A 20098-nucleotide genomic window follows, 5' to 3' on the forward strand; every position below is an offset into this window, starting at 1 on the left:
ACCTGCTTTTGGACGCCCTTTCCTCCTATAAACTCTCTTCCTATGGCCCCATGAATCCTTCAGTCTTTAGAAATAACAAACACAGGTGGTAGCACAAGCAATACAGCCATGAGTTAGCCAGTCCCCAAACAATCCTACCCCGGGGCACCAACTGGGTCCTGGGGAAGCAAAGCACAATCTTTTTGAGAAATGTGTGGACTACAGGCAAGCACAGACTCAGAGGCAGGAGTCACAATGGACCACATCTAACCACATGCTGAAGGAAAGCTGAAGGATTTTTGAATGCAGAGGAGGTACTGGCAGAAGAGCATCTTCAGGAAGGCAGGAGTCTGGATTGTGGCTTTGAGCCTTGATGAAGAGGGAAAGCAAGCCAGATGGAAGGTAGGAGGCTGGAACAAACAGGGTCTGATTGGAATAGTGAAACATTTACTCAAATGGAGACAGAGATCTGGAATGAAGAGAGAATAAGAGGAGATGGAGTGTTGCCAAATGGAGCAGGGCCCTACATCGTGTGTTAGGGGTTTAGAATTTATCATGTAGGAATAAGGACACCAGCAAAGATCTTAGAAGACCAGTTAGCTTTTAGAAACCTCCAGGTCACAAAACATTCAAATGTAGTTTGCCCCTAACAAGTAAACTGCAAATATTGTTTTAATTTTTTTCCTAGCACCTCCAGGTGATTACAAAATATGCCAGTTTCTCCGTTCACACAAGCCCATCTGATGTTTAAGCCAAAATATGTTGCATATGTTGACGCACACAGAACTCACACACCCACCTCATTCCAGGGCCCTGTTTTCCACTGGGCTGGACAGGGTACTCTATTACAGGGCCGGCGGCTCTCAGGACGGTCACCCACGCAGTACTTGCTGTGTACAGAGCGGTTGGTGCCATCATGGAGTGGCTGAAGGCAGCGCACCGTGCGAAGCTGGTAGCCGGAACTGCCACAGGTTTTGGTGCAGTGTTCCCACTCCTCAGCTATCCAGCTATAGGGGGGTTAAGATTAAACACCGTCACTGGGATGGATGGTATGTGCTTTATTCCCAAAATGCAAAGCCCAGATTTTTCTGCTCCCTGTACAACTGGCAACCTAGCAGGGCACAGTACAGTCAGGAAGTGATGTCAACTCGCTAACAACAGGTCCAGCACTTGCCTTTTTAATCTCCTATTATATTTTTCTGACTCTCAGTGACTCTGAAACTGTTTCCTAAAGAATGATCTACAGAGGGTTCTTGAAACTCATGTTAAGTTTACCCTGTTAAGTTCAAGCATGAAGGTGGTTTTAAAAATAGCACCAAGACATTTTTAGCCATATTGCCTAATGGTTGTGTAATATCTGAAAGTGAAAAGAAAAAAAAAAAAGGAATCCACCTAATGCTTGCCAAGAAAATCAACTTAACTGTTCCTGCTTGCATGAAATCCTTTACTCATGTTTCAATATTCCCACTGAAATGATTGTTGTATTTCAACAGTTGTTGCCATGAAGGACTAGTCTATCCTGTTGGGATAATTCAGATCTTCTTATTGAACTTCATGGGGTTTGACAGAAAGGTAAAGGCAGTGTGCAGCCAGGGCTGGGCAGAGACTGCTCCCATGAATGCACCTGACAGAAATGTTTCCAAAGAGACATTCTCAAAAGGATTTCCTGTGGAACATTCCTAAATTATTGTGTCCATGTCAGTGCTCCAAGCAGTATCCAAATCAGTTGTGGTTACAATATACTGGACCGTTCTGTTATATATCATTACCAGTCCTGAATGTCACTACTAGGTTGTCACTACTGATTTCACCTGGCAATCACAAGTGTGTCCTCTTGGTGACTCTGAAACCTCCTAAATAATGATCCCTTGAGAGCTTCTGAAACACATTTTAAGGTTACCCAATTAAGTTCCGACATAAAGATGGCTTTCAAAAATACACTTCTTATATAATCTTTGTCTTTAAAATAAGTGACTAGTACAATCTTCAAAAATGAGTAGATATTCTCTAGTCTAGTTATTATAATACATTCCACTATCAGTTTGAGAGACTAGGGCAGTCTTAAACTGCCTGGTTATATTTTGCTACTCCATATCTATGGCAAGAAAAAAAAAAAAAGGAAGAGGGAAAATAACTTTGGAAAGAACAAATAAATAGTATGCCTCAATTAACATATTCACTGATAAACCCAATGAAGGGGGGGGACTCAAAGGATGAAAAAGGAAATAATATTTCACATTCCATAAGTGATCAAATACTATATGAAATAATCAAACATCTTGAGAAAGAGATAATTGATGCACAGCTATAATAGCAAATGTCCCAGAAAGAAAGAACATAAACAAAATTTTTCAAAGAAAATCTCCTAGAGATGAAAGACATTGGTTTTATGTCTTCAAAGATCTACAGCTGTCATTTGCAACAGCCTGGAAGAAGCTGGAGGGCCAGTAAAATGCGCCAGGCACACAAAAACTAAGGCTGCATGATCTCACTTATATGTGCAGTCTAAACAAGTAGAACTCACAGAAGTAAAGTCTAGTATGCTGACTACCAGGGGATGGATGGATGCGGGGTGGGAACAGAAGGAATTGGGAAGACCTTGGTCAAAGGAAACAAAGTTTTAGTTAGCAAGACTACCTAAAGTCTACTGCACCAAATCCTGACTATAGTTAATATAATGTATATTACAAAATTGTTAAGAGCAGATTATAAAATGTTCACACCACTCACACATAAAAAGGATGTAATTTGAAAATAATTAGCATGATTTTATCATTCCGTAACAAAATATACTATACTCCAATAAATATACAAGATCATTATTTGTCAATGAAAAAGTCTACAAGTGCACAGCACAATGAGAGAGAAAAAATCCTATGAGCTTTGAAAGACAAATACAGGCCACAAAGACAGAATTGAGAATCAGGATTACCACTAATTTTTCAAGAGCAACACTGGGGTCCAGCAGATAAGAGAATGATGAGTTCCAGAGAAAATACAGTCTAGAACTATATAAATATGCATGTGACTCCAAGTGATCAAGGGTGAGAGTAGAAGAAAGACATCCTTTATAATCTTATACTTCAACCTCTTATATACTTTTCTAGGGTATCTAAGAATTTAGTTTTTATATAAGACGTTTTACTTTGTATTTGTTTTGTCCCTGAAACTCCAGAAAGAATCTACTAGAATGACTGTATGAACCAAGAGATGAGAAAACAACTAAGGCAGGAAACAGGAGCTCTTGCGGAAGAGAGGGACAGCGGAAATCACCATGATGAAAGCCTAGTGGAAGTCTAGGTGGAAGCAAGACACAGAGTTCATCTGTCTCTATTAAGAGGAAAGTTCCAGTATACTTGAGTGTTTAGCATTTAGAGGGGATTGATATTTAAGGAAGAGAGTTTAAGCATGGATTCATGAAAAGTAGTAGAAAACCAAATATAAGAATCAAGATCTTCATTTACTCTGGATTAAACAGTTACACAAGAAAGGAAACAATTAGTATGCTACGTGACCTGGTAGAAGAGAGGGGTGTTAAAGGAATCTAAGCTCTGGATATTAATCTCATTAAAAGATATGTCAACATTGGAAGTACTGAGGAAGGAGTAAGTGTGGTAAAAAAAAATTAAATCCTCATATTCCATAGTAGAAATTCAATACATAATATGGAACCCTGCCCCCTCCAAAGGCAAGTGATGGAAACAAAAATATTCTTCTTAAAGAGATTGAAACAAGTAATTACCAAATAGCAAAAGAAACATAAAGCCTGAAAGTGGTTATGTTTTAAGAACAAGGATATAAAGAAAGGTAGGGAACCACAGCTTTATAAACAATTCCTGTTAAATGACTCGATTATTTAAACCAGGTACATATAAAGTTTTGATTAAAAACAAATTTAAAATTAAAAAGTGCTAAAGACATTTAAGCCCTTATTTTGACCTCAGGATATGATGGTCAAAGTAAATACTTACAGCGGATGTGTACACTCTTGAATATTACACATTCGTCTAATAGGTTTTGGCTTTTTATTGACCTCACAGAAGCTACGATGAACCATCTTATTATCGCTTTTCCTACGGCATCCGTATTTAGTGTACTGGAAACCTGGAAAAGAAAATAAGCTTCTTTGACTTTAATCATGTATTCATGCAATTATATATTAATTCATTTGTACATTTACCATTTAATAAATATCGGAGTGCGTACAGTAAGGCACTGCACTAGGTGTTAGTGATTCTATCACTTTCACTTAAAATAAACTTTAAGTGAAAAATGCTTATTTCAGAGCCTACATTTAATAAGTATGATGAATTATGAAATAGTGACTATGCACTGGCTAGAGAACTAAGATTGAATAAGCACAGTCTAGACCTCTATGAAAAGCATTTCCATCATCAACGCCTAGTAGTACAGGCTTTTATGGAGCTATGTGCGTAACTTTCTGCAGGGGGCGCCAAAAGGACACGGAGGGAAAGGCCTCCAGTTCAGCTGGAGGAGGGGCAGGGGAAGCATGCAAGCTCAGCACTTTTTTGTGCTTAATCTTGATCTTCCAATTGTGTGGGGTGAAAGGAAATGAAGCACAAATAGAAAAGCAGGTGCCTCACAGGGCTGACATGTCATGTCTGAAGAGGAAGGAGTTGAGGAAGGATTAGAACTTGGATGCCTTGAGCACCAAACAAATGTATGGAATTTATCCTGAAAATCATAGAGAATAAATGATGGAGGTCTCCATTTGTTTAAAAAAAAAACAAAACATGAAATTTTCAGAACTTTTAAACTTACAAAAAACGATGTGAAATCTGTATGCTTTGCATCTAGATTAATATTTTGTTACCATGTCATCACATTTTCCATATATCACTATACAGAATTTACTGTATAGGTAATTTTTTTCCTGTACTATTTGAGAATAGGTTAAAGACATTTTGATTAGTCACTCCTAAATGTCAGGTCACATTTTGTTACAAGGACATTCTCTTCCATATCGACAATATAATTTTTAAAAATCAGAAAATTCAACACATAATTATCTAATATGCAGACCATATTGAAAACCTGTCAATTGTCCTTATAATGTTCTTTACAGTGATGTCTTTTCTCGTCAAGGAAACTGACATGTCTTTTTAACCTCCATCAATCAGAAATAGTTTCTGAATCCCTTTTTGTTTTTCATGGCATCTAATATTTTTGAAATGTGTAAGACAAGAGTTTTGAGAAATGTCCCACAATTTGGGTTTTATTGTCTCTCAATGATGAGATTCAGGTTATTCATTTTTGGAAAGGGTTACTTAAATGATGTATCTTCAGGGCAACATGAGAAGACTGTAGGATTTTAGGCAGGAAAATAATATAGTTCCACTCATTCATTTAAGAAAATTTCCCTTGAAATAAAAGAAGAGAAGAAAATCAAAGTCAGATACTAGTTAAAAGGCCACTGCATCAATCTTCCCTTCCAAAACTGTGACGGAAGCCTGGAGAGGAAGAACAGATCTGGCCTGGTAAGAAGGGTAATGTTGAGTGTACAGCAAAAGGGAGGATGGAAATTAAATAAGCATCTATACAGTGTAAATGTTTACTCATCCTTAATGAGTAACTAAAAACATTTAATGCCTCCCTCCAGAAACACTTTGGAAATACATTCTTGAATTTTCAATTATAATTCAAAAACAATTTTCAATTATAATTCAAATATAATTTTCAATTATAAAATAAAAGATTTGCACAAGAATTCCCTGTTTTGAACAAATTGTCTTTATGCTCAATTATTCACTGCCATTTTTGTGACAATCCCTCACCTTCTCCTGCTTGTTGAGGAGAATTTTGTCTAGGCCAACTCAATCCTCAAGCCTTTGTTGTTCAGAATGAGAGGAATGGATGAAGGGAGAAAATGATAAACACTGAGCATAGCTTCAGCTTCATGGATTTACTCTGGGGAAGCAGAGAGGCAGCAGGGTGTAGTGAGGAAGAGTATGTACCAGAAGCCAGGGTAGCTGGGTTTGAATCCTATGACCTTGGACAAATTACTTATCTTCCCTGGTCTGCAGTTTCACCATCAGTGTAATAGAAACAATAAACAGCACCAATCTCATAGGGTCATTGCAAGTATTCATGCATTGATACTAAAAACATTCAGAAGATCAGCTGGTTCCAAATACACAGCATAATCAGTTGTGTCATCATAGTTAACTAATAGCTCTTTAATGCATAAATACAGAAATTTAAAGTAGAGGGAAAGGCAATAACCTGAGTACACTGAGTTTGGGGGAGTTCTGGAGTTTCAGAAAAGTAGAGTGATTAAGAGTTCCACTACAGGGGACATAAGCCATAATGATCTAGACAGATGAGCAAGTAGCTTTTAAGGTTCTACTACTGGTGGATGGAATCCTCTGCTGATTGTGAGATTTTTAGGAATAATGTTTTGTACTTACGTTTTGGATGTTATATTAGTTGTTTCTCAGATTGCAGCCTCAATTAGAGAAAAGCCTCAAAGTAGAAGCAGGATTGACTTTTGTGTGAATTGCATTTTAATATAAGGAATGTGTTCAAATGTTACCTCCACCACAGAGTTTGGAACACTGAGACCAACTCTTCAGAGCCCACTCAAAAGTATCCAGTTCTTCCTGGATGACGTTGTTGCTGTTGATTGTAGGTACAGAGTCCTCATGGATGATATACTTATATGTCAGGCTAGAGCGGGTATCATTCTCCTGAGGTATAATCTAAGACACATGTGAAATGCATATGTAAATCATCTGAGAGTTAAGCCTTGAGTGAAAATTTACAAATATTTCAGAATATTATTCTTACTAAAACTGGAAAACTTTCTAATAGCTTCTTAAATATGTTTTTATTTCTGTCAATTCAACTGCAAATGTGCACTATTTTAGAAAAAAAATGCACATGTGTAAGACTGAACATAATAATATTAAAAATGCATACACTCAGGAGTAAGAGTTCTATTATAAAAATAACTGCATAAAATTAACTATAGGTTTTCTTAAAGAATACCATTTCCTTAGTACATTTTAAAGTTTATAACTGTTTTGTTATAATGATAAAGATAATAATGTTCTCTCCAGAAAACAAATGCATTATGGAGAAATATAAAGAAAACAAAAATCAGTCATAATTCTATAGACCCAAACATAATCAAAGTTACGGATATTTCCTCAAGGTGATTCCAATGTGTGTGTGTGAGTATAGACATAAGTACTTTTCCTGGCTCTGCTTATTTTACTTAATATGTTATGTGTATTTTCCAAGACAGTAGATATTTTCAGAAAACATGGTTTGAAATGTCAGCTTAGCTTTTAATCCTAAAAGCATATATTATTTAACTATTCACTTACTAATGAATATTTATATTGATTAGAAATAGTCCCCACCTTTATGGGGATTTCTGTTGTTGTTTTTTACATACATTCTTCATAGTTCTTTTGAGACTGGTGGGTGGCCTTCCAGAAGAGTTAGAACAACTGTTACTTCCATGGTACAGTACATGAAAATGCCCTCATTCAGAATTATGTATAATCTTCAACTTAATAAATTTGATGGGGGAAAAAGACCATTTAATTATTTATTTGACATTCAGTGGAGTTTAACCTCCTAAGTTTATGACTCCCTTGTATTTTGTCTACTGTGTACTGCGTGATCATCAGTTTTCTTTTTATTGTTACATGTAGCTTTTTCTTTTCTGAACAATCTATGCACTAGAAGTATTAATCTTTTTTTGTAATAAGAATCACAAACATTTTCTCAGTTTGTTATTTGCCCTTTATTTTTTTTTAGGGCAAAACAGTCATTTTTAGAAAGAAAAATATGTTTTAATTGATTTTCATTGTATCTTTTATAGGGTTATACCAAGTATACAGAGGGATAAATAGGTGGGATTTTAAACTGAACTCTTAAAAAACAGCTTTTGTCTCAGAAACCAATAAACCCACTGGGGTGTAGGTTCTGGTTACCTGGGTTCCATTTTCCTTTTTCCTTAGTCTTTGGTTTGAAACAGCATTAAAAGTCAAATCCCAACTCTCACACCGTGGCCAGATATCTTTTTTTTTCCCTCGGTGCTGGTGCTGAGGATTGAACCTAGGGCCTTGTGCATGTGAGACAAGTACTATACTTTAAAAACAAAATTATTTTTTTAAAGCTTTGACAGCCATGCTCCAGAGCTCCAAGCTGGGCCTTCCAGTTCTCTAGAGAGGACTAGGTCATGCTGATAGAGCACAAGTTATCCACAATCCCACTTCTGGCTACAAATCTTGTTCCTGTGGCACAGCTTACCACCCCCCTGTGGCCACATGGTGATCAGTGGATAGAGCCCTGAGGCATTCTGAATGGTAGTATGGATCAGGGCTCCATGTTGCTGAAAAGGAGTGTAATTTTATAACAGCAAAATAGAGCTTCTGGTCTCCAATCAATCATTTGAGCTTTAAATAATGTAAATGAAATCTCGATTAGTTTTTATTTTTACTATGCAATTATCTAAGCTATGAAATAGAATGATGGTCCAGAAATAATTTCATATAGAGTTGGCCAATTAATATTTGACATAAATGAAAAGTAAATTGAATAGCAAAAAGGTAGTCTTTTTACCAAATTGGACTTCTATTGGCTCTAAAAATATGTCCAAGATTATGTTGGAAATGACTTCCATATTGGTTGCACATCTCACTTTTTCTGTCATGCGCATTATTTGCCTCAGCAGAAGCCAGCACCATGTTATAGGGACACTTAAGCAGCCTATAGAGAAGCTGGGTTGGAAAGGAAAGGAGGTCTGCTAGCCACCACATAGAAAAGCTTGGGAACAATCTTCTGAGGCCTTTCAAGGACCATGTGGCTGAGCTTGGAGGCACTGTCAATCTATCAACCCTTGAGGTGATGTAGTCACAGCTAACAACAACTTCATGAGATTCTCTGGGTCAGGACTTGTCAGGTAAGCTGCTTTCAGATACACAAGCTTCGTAAACTATGGGACAAATGTTGCTTGTATTTAGCAACTATGTTTGGGGTAGTTTGTTTTGCAATGATAGACAAATTATATTTGTATTAATATGCAAAAATAAGAACATAGAAATTCATACAAAATTAACTCAAAATGCTTCATAAACCTAAATGCTAAATGTAATACCATAAACTATAAAATTTCACAAGAACAAAAGTAGGAGAAATTGTTTTGAGGCTGTATTAGGCAAAAAATCCTTCTATTGCACCAAAAATCAAGGCCTAAAAGAAAAAAAAAAAGAACAACAGTAATAAATTGGACTTTCGTAAAATGCTAAAATACCAAGAAACTACTAAGAAGGAGCAATGGACTGGAAGAAGATATTTACAAATCATATATTTCACAGTGGACTTGCTGAGTATAAAGAACTCCCGAAAGTCAAAGAGGGAAATAATTCTGAAAGGGAAAGAATTCCCAAAGGAAAAAAGACTTATAATGGAGTAGGAAAATTTGATTTTAGTTAGTATAATTTTTTAAAACATGGAATCCAATCAGTGTTTGTATTCAGACTCCAAACAATGCATTTCAAATCAAATAGGTGTTTTCTACATTCATTCATGAGAGAGTAATAAAGTTGCTTTCCTAATATTAAAACCTATAAAACTGCACAGAAAATAGAAGGAAACTTTTTTTTTTTTTGGCTGATAGATAACAATGGCAAAGGACAACAATCCCTGTGAGGAGAGAAATAAGCCTAGTCTTGCTTCCTGACAGGGGCCAAGTCTGCACCTCTGCACAGGGATGAGGAGTCACACTTTATAACTCCAGGGAAGGGCCTGAAGAAGGGTGGCCCCAGGGAGGGGTTGTCTAGAAGCTGCTCAGGTCCTTAACTAAGGGCTGATCTGTACATGCTCAAGGCCAAATGCCATGTGCTCTATCAGTGAGTGGGAGTGGAACAAAGAACCAGAGGTCAGACAGGGAGGAGAGTCCCAGCAGCTCAAAGGGGCCTTACCAATACCTGAGGTATTCAGTTAAGGTCCCCCCACAAAGAAAGGACTAAACTGAAATAGACCAGTCCTAATGAAAAATACAACCAGATCTCAAAGGATTAGGAGGATGATCTTGCGAAGATCTAACTGCCTACTGAACAAAGTGAAACAACCAAACACTTGACAATTTATCATCCATCATGTCCAGTGAAAAATGAAAGACAAATTATAAGAAGCAGGAAAATGTGATTCATAATCAACAAGAAAAAAAAATCAGCCTAGAAAAACAGACAACATGAATATCCAGAACTTAAAGGATATGTTAGTCATAAAGAGCCAATATATATCAGCAGAGAAATGGGGGAAAAGAAAAAGAGCAAGAGAGAACAAATCCTGGGAAAGGAATGTACTGATGTTAAACTGACATTAAAAATTCACCAGATAGGCTCAAGGGCAGATTGGCAGTCACATAAGAAATAGTGAATTTATATAGATAGATAGATAGATAGATAGATAGATAGATAGATAGATAGATAGATAGATCTCAACACATTATCCAATCTGAAAAAATATTTAGGAAAGATGATATAAGAACCAATGGGGCTTTAGACTTTTGGAACAATTTCAATATATTTAACATGCATGTGAGTAAGTCCCATGAGTAGAAAAGAGAAAGATGGTGTGGGGGCAACTGACTTGAAGATATAATGGAAAATTTAGCCAGATTTGGTGAAAACCCACAAAGATGAGATTCTCAGTGAACTCCAAGAATGTTACAAAGAACACCACAAACTATGTATATCTTACTCAAACTGCTATACAGAAAAAGAAAACAAAGAGTCTTAGAGACTTAGAGCCTACCTGCTTGGCACCCAATACTTTCTAGGCATAAGTAAGGTGTAAATGGCTATAAGAATCCCACTGGTGCTGTTCCTAGGAGCTCTATGACCCACAGACTCCCAACAATGCTACTCAGTGACATCTCTGAGAGAGGTAGACACCCTGTGTTCTCCTCCTGTCATAGGTTAGATAGGTGGTGTCCCCCAAAAGCTCATGTGTGAGATTATGCAAGAAGTTTTAGAGGTGAAATGATTAGATTATGAGAGTTGTAACCTACTCAGTAGATTAATCTATTGACATGGATTAATTGGGCAGTAACCGTAGGCAGGTAGGGTGCGACTAGACACAGAAAATAGCTTTATATTTTGTCCTTGGTGAACAGAAGAGCTCTTTCTCTGCTTGTGGATGACATGTCTTGAGCTGCTTTCTTCTGCCATAAAATTCTGCCTCACCTTGGACTCAGAGCTATGGAGTCAGCCCACTCCATGGACTGAACCCCTGAAACCTGGTGCCAAAATACACTTTTCCTCCTTTAAGTGTTCTTGTTGGGTCTTTTGTTCACAGTGTTGCAAAGCTGACTGAAATGCCTCCTTTCCTTCTTCCCCCTAAGTTCTGTGGTCCTTTTCTTCTTTGGGTGGTATTCCTACTTGCAAATCTGCTATAGCCTCACCGAAATAAAGCTTTCAGGAGCTAATGCTGCCTGTGGCCATATCTTGTTCTTTGATTAGCTACCAAATCCCTCTAACTCCCTATAAGAACATAAAGATATCTTTAAAATGTTTAAAGAAAAAAATTGAAAAAATCAGCAACCCCAAATTATTTATCTAGTGAAGAAAATAGCCTTTAAAAATGAGGGTGAAATAATATTTTCATATAATTGAAAGCTGAAAGAATTTTTTGCTAGTACACCCACACTATGAGAAATGCTACAAGAAGTTCTCTGAACTGAAGGTAAATGATACCAGATGGAAAGTTAAGATTGACAAGGAAGGAAAGAGTATCAGAAATGGTAAATTTTTGGTTAAATATAAAAATCTACCTTTCTATTTGTTGTCTTTAAAAGACAACTGGTTAAGTCAAAATCATAATAATGTATGATACAATTTTTAATGTATGTAAATGATAATGTTATACAAAGAGTGGAGGTGGAGGGAAAGAACTTATAACAAACAGCAAATAAATATTTTTCCAAGGTAAAATTGTTTTCAGATAAATTAATTATAAAATTATAAACTAAATCAATTACATAATAACCTGTAATGACACATACCAAAACAATAACGGGATCATGTAAGGGTCCATCAGTGTGAAGAGTTTCAATGTCATCTTCGATGTTATAATCCCACTCCACACCAAGATCTATGAAGGTTCGTGACTTGGCTTCCTCCCCTTTGCCATTTAAAATGTAGTGGCCTGTAGCCTGATTCTTAATTGCTAAGGAAAGGAAAATGAGTAACCGGCATATACATTATTGTGTACAGTTTTGAAGATCCATATTAAGTCTACCCCATTCTATAAACTAGTGACTATGTTCCTTCATCAGTATTAAGCAATCAATGAGTGTTAGTTCTAATATCATTCCCATTTCCTTCGTTAGGCATCCAAAACTCTAAAGCATTCCTAATAGTCAAAAACAGTAGCAAGATGGTAAAAGAGGCAAAATAATGTTTGCAAATATTCCCATTTGAAAACATTGTCAAAGAGGTTAAGGTTTCTCAACTTAGTTATTCCAAACATTTCTTCAGAAAGCCCAGAACATTTTGAAAATAATGGATACTTCTCTAATAATTAATATAAACCATTTATGTTAGTATACCATAGAACTTGATGATTTCTTTACAGTGTATCTCTTCAGAATTGGTAACAATATTTATAGCTACCTAACACATTTGAAAGGATTTAGGACAATAATTTAAGTTTTGATGAATGCAAAATTCCAAGGCCTTATCACTACTTAGAGTTGGAAAAAGCTACTTGCTGCTGATAGAATTCTTAATGTATTATAGATCTATATATTATCAAATAAAGTGGTTCTCCAGTGAGTAAAAATAAATCATATTTTAACTTTAGGGGATACATATCAGCATACAATGATAACTTAAAAACAAAAGTTCATAAATTACTATTACCAATGTGTAGAAAAAATAAGTAATCTTAATTAAATCCATTTATTCCTCTTGAGCTTTTACACTAGTCCAATTTTCCTAAGGATAATAATTTGAATTCCAATTAAAGAGTTTTATACACTAGGGAAAGAAGAACTATGGCTGACTGCTAGGAGGTTATGGCATCTAGTAGCAACTATAATATAAATATTTTTAAAAACTCAATTCTACGCAGCACCATAAAAATTCATTACTTTTAAGGCACGTATGAAAATTTACTACAAATTTTCATGCAGTTGACAATGTTGCCTTAGTTTTAGAAATCTTTGTGCTTTAATAGGCCAAGGAATATAATTATTGTTTATATTTGTATACACACTATAAAAACAAACTCTTTTAAAATGATTTTTCTACACAATCCTCTCAAAAAAGGCAAATAATCTTCTTTGAGCCATTATAATCATCCACACAAATAGATCTATATGTACTAAAAACATGTGACACATGTCAGACATTAGGAAAATTTAACATAAGACTAGCAGAATTCACTGATGGTTTCTTCAAACATCTTAAAATGTAATGAAAATATGGGGTTACATGCAATATGACATCAGCCAAAACATCAGAACTCATTTGTCCACGTAAATGTGATGAATTGTTCTGATATTATTCCTCCATTTAGTACATTATATTATGTATTTTTTCACACCCCTTAATAAAGAGAAAAATTGCATAGTAAGTACAAATTTGTCAAGTTTTTTCCCCTCACATAATTATGAAACACTCTCATTTTCTATAAAAAAATTAAAGTTTTATTTTGACATATTTCTTGTTTTAAAGTGAGAATGGTTGAGAGAAATGACAAGCCCCTACACAAGATTAAATTAATTCATATACATGTAATTTGGATTCTGGCATATTTATGTATATACATACATATACATGCACATATATATGCACCTATATATGTGATTTCTTTGACACTTCAAGGTTTAAGTGCATATTTAACGCAGCTCCAGCAGACAGAAAAGCTTACTTACCAAGAATATGAGGAGAAGCCTCGTCTTCTTGGATTAACATATGTCTAGCCCCAGGGGGTATATCAAACATCTTAAGGTACCCTTTGCATGTATGGTAAATAATGGAGAAAGCAAAGAAAACAAAAGCAATAACCATGGTTAGTTGAGCACTACATTCTTACTGCTCCTGCATGCAGAAGAGGGCATCCATAAACTGAAAGAAGCAGTTTCAGAAATTAACTTCGAAGCATTGGTAGCTTTTGTGACATCCTGCATGAGATTAGAGAAAATTTTTGTTTTTACATTAAAGGAGGAGGAAAAAGTTAATCTTGTTACCAACTTATTAGTCATTTATGCTTGTGTTGACCTATAAATTGTGTCAACAATAATTCAGGCAAATACTATACTTTCATGTGTGCTCTATGGGATTCTAGTTTCCTAAATCACCCTTTTAAAGTGGGGCCAATTTTTAGTGGAAGTTTTTAGATAGTGAACTTCTTCAGATATTTTATCTGTCTCCGTATTATTTAAAAAACCCAAATGGCAAATATAAATAGCTAAATTTTCAATTATGGAAATGTTTCCATATTTAAAAGCCTACTTTATTCCAAAAAAATTATAAAAGAAAAATTGGTGAGTAGCTTTTATTTTTCTTGTGGTTAGTAGTTAATTATAAAGCTTACCACATTTTATGATTGACTGTTTTAAAATATGTGCTGTAAAATCTGACAAAACCATTTAATTAAAAAATGTTTGCAAGTTATGTCATGAATTACCTTTACATGCCCCCTAACTCGATCTTTTAAGCCAGAAATAAAATCAATTGGTTGTTTGAGCTTAAATTAGGCAGCATTGCTATTACTGCCAATGTCATATATGACAAATAATATTATTACAACCTGAAAATTATTGTAAGACAACTGAAGATTCATATATTTAACTATAAATCATCAATAGTCAGGAGAAATGGACCAAGATATATCTATTTCCATAAAAAATAAATGAATATAGGAAGATTATGCAACCTACCCCTTTAGTAGGTTGTTAAACATCTCATTCATATAATACAGGATGAGTTTTGACGGCAATTCAATTATCAATACACAATTGTTGAAGTTATCAGGAAAGAAAAACATTTTTGTCATTTGCCAATGTATCATTGATATTATAGGTACATTTATTTAACTGTTTTCCAATATTTATTAGTGTATTAGGTAAATGAAGTGGTCATTTTGGGGATTAGCATTTTCAGCACCTTAGCTACAACTGTAAAGTCTAACACATGAAAGGTACCATGTTTGTCTGAGAATGCAATGGCTATAAGTAACATGCTTAAGATGCTAGCTACAGCAAAACAGCTTGATGCCATTTATGGATGCCCATCTTTCCGCAGTTTGGTACAACTTACCCAGTACATTTTTAGCTTCTCTTGTTTCAGCAAGAGAAATATTACGAGCTCCTCTGGGTAAGGTGAAAGCGCCTCTTGTCTTCCCTTAAATAAAATGTCTTTAATTAGTGGAGGTTTCATGTTTATCGAAGTCTTGCTGTTTCATTGACTATGCCATAAGCTTTCTCTCCATATATTTCATGAGATATAAAATATGTTCTATGATTTTATATGTTGAAATTAAAATGCATTTTTAATAGTTAGCTAATGCCAATAAACTGTTAATAGTCAATGAACATAAGACTAAGCATGAATGAAAAATGATGTAGGTGATTTGAAGTTGAATACTTGCAGATTTCATTTTCCAGCAACTTGAATTCTTTATGGCATCTCTTGCTTAAATGTTTCCCTGTTGGAAAAGGTTAATTAGTCTATTGAATGACTACGATGACAACATTTGTACACAGAAATGGGTGTTAGATTATCTTTGAACAGTTTGAATCTGTATGACTGATGAACACTTTCTCGTGTTCTTTTGATGTTAATTCACAGGTTTAGCACAGTTTTTGCAGTATCTGAAAACAGTATCACTACCTTATAATTGCATATAAAATAGAATGAATGACAGTGGAAAAACTTTTTCCTTATATTAATTCACTCTGAAAGCAAAACAAATTAATTATTTTACATCTAAAACAAAATAATAACATATAACTCCAACAAAACAAATGCAGTTCATTATTTCATAGCAATATGGAGAAAATTAAACTTGGTTTCATCTAAACATGTGTGTATATAAATGTGTGAACACACACACATATACACACTTATATACTTACATTTTAAATTATTTTTGCTTTATTAAAATAATACCATCAGCCAGAAATGACAGTATTTGTCTTTTAACAATTTCAAAGTACAAACCATGGTAATTTATCACATAAGTATAGCAAAGATACCAATAACTAGACTAGAGAACATCTAAGAGAAGTACACTTGAATATGTAGCAAAGCTAATGTGCGTGGAAATGGCTTGAGTTGGGTGTCTAAGGTATAAGAGGAGCAAAAAGGACTATGAGAATTTTTCATTTGGATGATGACTATTTTATACTTTCTTTTCTTCTACAAAATGAAAAATTACCACCATGACAATGAACTTAGAATCAACCCAATTCTCTCTGATTGTTTTTGTTTTGTGTTCAATTGTTCTGTAAGATACTGAACTGAAAGTGCTTTGGAAGATACCAGAGAATCTTTTCAAGAAAATACCATATGGAATTCATCTTTAAATGTTGAATTCCCAGAAGCCTTTGCCAAATAAATACTTAATGAATAATTGAATATTTGTTACAAAGTAAGAAATTATTTAATAATAAATATTTTTATAAGAATTTGTATCAAATCTTATATTCTGATGAACATTATGAAATTACAAATATTTTTCCATATTATTTGTTGCATATAGACAGCTTTTTGTTCCACCTTTTGAACTTGCAGTGTGTATCTAACTCCAAGTTATTGATGGTGGAACAAGCCCAAAAGTTCACAAATATGAGCAGTTATATGTCTGCTTATTTTTTGGTGGGATCTCAATTTTGTTTAGAGTAAACATTTTTAAAGCATATGAAATATAGACCCTAAATTCATAGGTTCACAAGTAGGATAAAATTGTTCACTTTTAAAATAAAAAGAAGTTAAAAGAAAATAACATTTTAAAGGTTATATTTAAAGTTTTATAAAAATTTTTCCTCACTCTGGGTCAACAACTTTAAGTGCAACAGAAATTTGAAATAACCATTCACTTTGATTTCATCTGCGTTTTTTAAAAAATGTAAAATACCACAATTTTTAGATAACTATTATAATTGATATTGACTTTGTTCCTTGTCCAAATTTAGTCTATAATTTCTCATAAATACAAAGGAGCATGAATTTAGTAATTTTTTTAAAAAAAAATTTTAAAATAGTTCCTTAAAATGTAATTTGAATAAAGCACTTTTGATTCATGTTTACTGCACTCCTAAAAGAGGAAGCCTAAAAAGCACAGGTCATAGGGAAGGATAGAGATTCACAAAGGCCCTCATCTTACCGAGCTTCCTGGGAGTTCTGGTAAATGTCCCCTTCACAGTTCGACAATGGGAATTATCTCCTCCACAGACACCACATTTATCCTCAACCTTGTTGGAACCAATCTCTTTATCACAGCCCACTTTCTGGGAAGAGAAGATATTAAATGTAGTTGATTTCAATGTCGTCAAGTAGAAAACAACATCCAGAGAATGGTGGATCATTTGTTAATCACAGATCACAGCAAGTTCACACCAAACTTCCCCTTAAGTCTTATTTTTCACACCTCAGTCTTTTAAAGAACTAGTGTGAAGTTAAATAACTGTACTCTAGTAAATAAAGGACAAGTTTCCCCAATTCCACTGAAGTATTTATAAATTGTCCTAATCATCAAATGAGTATTTATTGAGCACAGATGTAGCTGGATGCTAGGGAGACCGAAGAAAAATAGCACTGGATTTTTCCATATTGTATTCATATGTATAAAATGAATATAAAGTGAGTTGTATGTTGGTGCCATCTTTTAAAGTTAATTAGGAAAAGAAAAGAAAAGGTAATTAAGATGTAAGACAAAATTTCATTAAAGTAGCGGAGACTTCCTTAGGACCCTTTAAGGAATATAGTGTAAAAGAATTTCAGGAGTGCAGAGGGGTCAAAACAAAGCTGGGGTAAAGATAAGTTCATGGACAGTAGTTCAGATATCAATATTTAAAGCCATACTTAAGGCAGTGGAAGGCTAGTGTTGCCTCATAGCAGAAGAACAGTGAAAGATTCGCAGAGCACATGCTGTGGAAAATCTTGAACATATATATAGTTTTCATCTTCACATTAATAGAAAACCACTGAAGGTTTTCTGGACTGGGGAAGATCCTTAAATGAACTGGTTGTAGGACAATGCTATACATATATCCTGTATTCATACATTCAGCATGAAAATGGGCAGGAAAAACGACAACATAGTTAATGCATTAGATATTGTGGGAGGTAAAAGGTGAATAAGACACATATTCTATGGTCTGTATGTGTACTCTCAATAATTATGTGTTGCAAACTTAAATCTCTAATATGGCAGATTGGGGAGGCTTGGCCTAATAAGATGTAATTAGGTCCTGATAGCTCTGCCTTCCTAGACAAATTAATGTTACTAACATGTGAATGGTCAATTATTATGACAGTGATAAAGGTGACTTCCTTTTGTTCTCTTTGGTGCATGTGCCCTTTTTCCCTTCCACCTCTGCCATGGAATGATGCCCCATGGATGCCAAGCCAGTGCTAGCATTATGCTGCTGGTCTTCCCAGTTAACAGAAACATGAGAGAAACAAATGTTTTCTTTATAAATTATCCCAAATGGGGTATTTTGTTATAGAAGCACAGAATGGACTAAGACATTTACTTTCAAGGACAGTTTAGTTTAACTATGAGGCATCTGCACACTGGAGACTCGTTAATAAATACTTTGGTTTTACTGAAGTAATAAGGAAATGGATGTTAGAAGCAGTGTTTCAGTTGACAAGGATAATTTCATGTTAATTTAACTGAGCACCTGAACATTTTTTTAAAAGAGATTAAACTGGGCTTGGTGGCACACTCCTGTAATCCCAGCACTTTGGGAGGCTGAGGCAGGAGGATTGCAAGATTGAAGCCACCATTGGCAATTTAGTGAGATTTTGTCTCAAAATAAAATAAGGGATGGGGATCTAGCTCAGTGGTAAAGTACCTACAATTTCAATCCCAAATACCTCAAAAAGAGAGATAAAGAGAGATTAAATGGAATAAAAATAGTTTTGTTTTTTGTTTGTTTCTCTACATTTTGTTCTCATGTGGAATTCAATGTTTAAGCTTCAGATCAATTAGAAAGTGAAAGAGAGAGAAAGAAATATTGTATTATCTTTTGTTTCTTTTTTTCTTTTCTTTTCTTTTTTTTTTTTTTTTTTTGATAATGGAGATTGAACCCAGGGGTGCTTATCCAGAGAGAAACATCCCCAGCCCTTTTTATTTTTTATTTTGAGAGAGGGTCTCACTAAATTGCTTAGGGCCTTGCTAAGTTGCTGAGGCTGGCCTTGAACTTGTGATTCTCCTGCCTCAGCCTGCTGAGTCACTGAGATTACAAGTGTGTGCCACCATGCCCAGCTGTATTATCTTTTAAACAAATAATAAAAAATAAACTTAATATTGGATTTAAAAAAAAATCTTGGATATTAATGTCAGAAGCTCCTAGTAAAATACTTAAAGCAAATGCATTGTTCCCTCTTGTATTCTCAGCCTAGAGGCATTCATTATTTAGAAAAGGCACTTGGCTGAAAATTAGAAAAATTATTTAACTCTTAATTCTACCAGTGACCAAGGATTGATTTCAGTAGGTATAATTTCTCCCCGAATTATTTATGTACTGAACTTTAAACAGGCTAACTTCCCAGATAAGTATCAGCTGAAAACAGTGTATATGCTTATGAATAACATTACTGTTACATAGAATCACATGGTACCATAGGAAGCTTTTGAGAAAGCAAGCGCAACTCACCACACACTCTCCTCGCACGCATATGCTGTATGGGTCCTTGTAAGAACAGCGAGTTCCGTCGTGTACCAGCTGTTTCATGTAAGCAACATCTCCAGTCTCTCTAGACTGACAGTAAAGGTGGCATCTTTTCTTGGCTGCATAAGGAGGGGGGATAAAATTAACTATTTACATAAAACAGAATGTGTGAAGAGTATAGTTTATTTTTAAAATATCAAGTTTCAATACGGGTTCCTGAAAACAAAACAA

The 20098-nt window shown here is 34.8% G+C and overlaps 1 protein-coding gene across 7 annotated transcripts in view; it reads right to left on the reverse strand.

The window, feature by feature from the left end:
• The window catches only part of Adamts3 (ADAM metallopeptidase with thrombospondin type 1 motif 3), a 223432-nt gene that overhangs the window by 6970 nt on the left and 196364 nt on the right, over nt 1-20098 (reverse strand). For 5 of the 7 annotated variants that reach the window (XR_013425814.1, XM_005333257.5, XM_078021399.1 and 2 more), the window contains exons 14-20: nt 19853-19986; nt 17353-17476; nt 13898-13978; nt 12023-12186; nt 6533-6698; nt 3951-4083; nt 779-986 (exon numbers count right to left, since the gene is read on the reverse strand). Coding sequence is in view for 6 of the 7 variants with exons in the window: in XM_005333257.5 (XP_005333314.2) it covers nt 779-986; nt 3951-4083; nt 6533-6698; nt 12023-12186; nt 13898-13978; nt 17353-17476; nt 19853-19986 (1010 nt within the window). In the remaining variant the exon portion in view is untranslated. Of the gene's footprint in view, nt 1-778; nt 987-1790; nt 1858-3950; nt 4084-6532; nt 6699-12022; nt 12187-13897; nt 13979-15284; nt 15369-17352; nt 17477-19852; nt 19987-20098 lie in introns of those variants that run through there. The other 2 variants (XM_040292319.2, XM_021731648.3) reach the window with 2 other exon arrangements.

Source organism: Ictidomys tridecemlineatus, chromosome 9, assembly GCF_052094955.1.
Source record: "Ictidomys tridecemlineatus isolate mIctTri1 chromosome 9, mIctTri1.hap1, whole genome shotgun sequence".
Taxonomy (NCBI): domain Eukaryota; kingdom Metazoa; phylum Chordata; class Mammalia; order Rodentia; family Sciuridae; genus Ictidomys; species Ictidomys tridecemlineatus.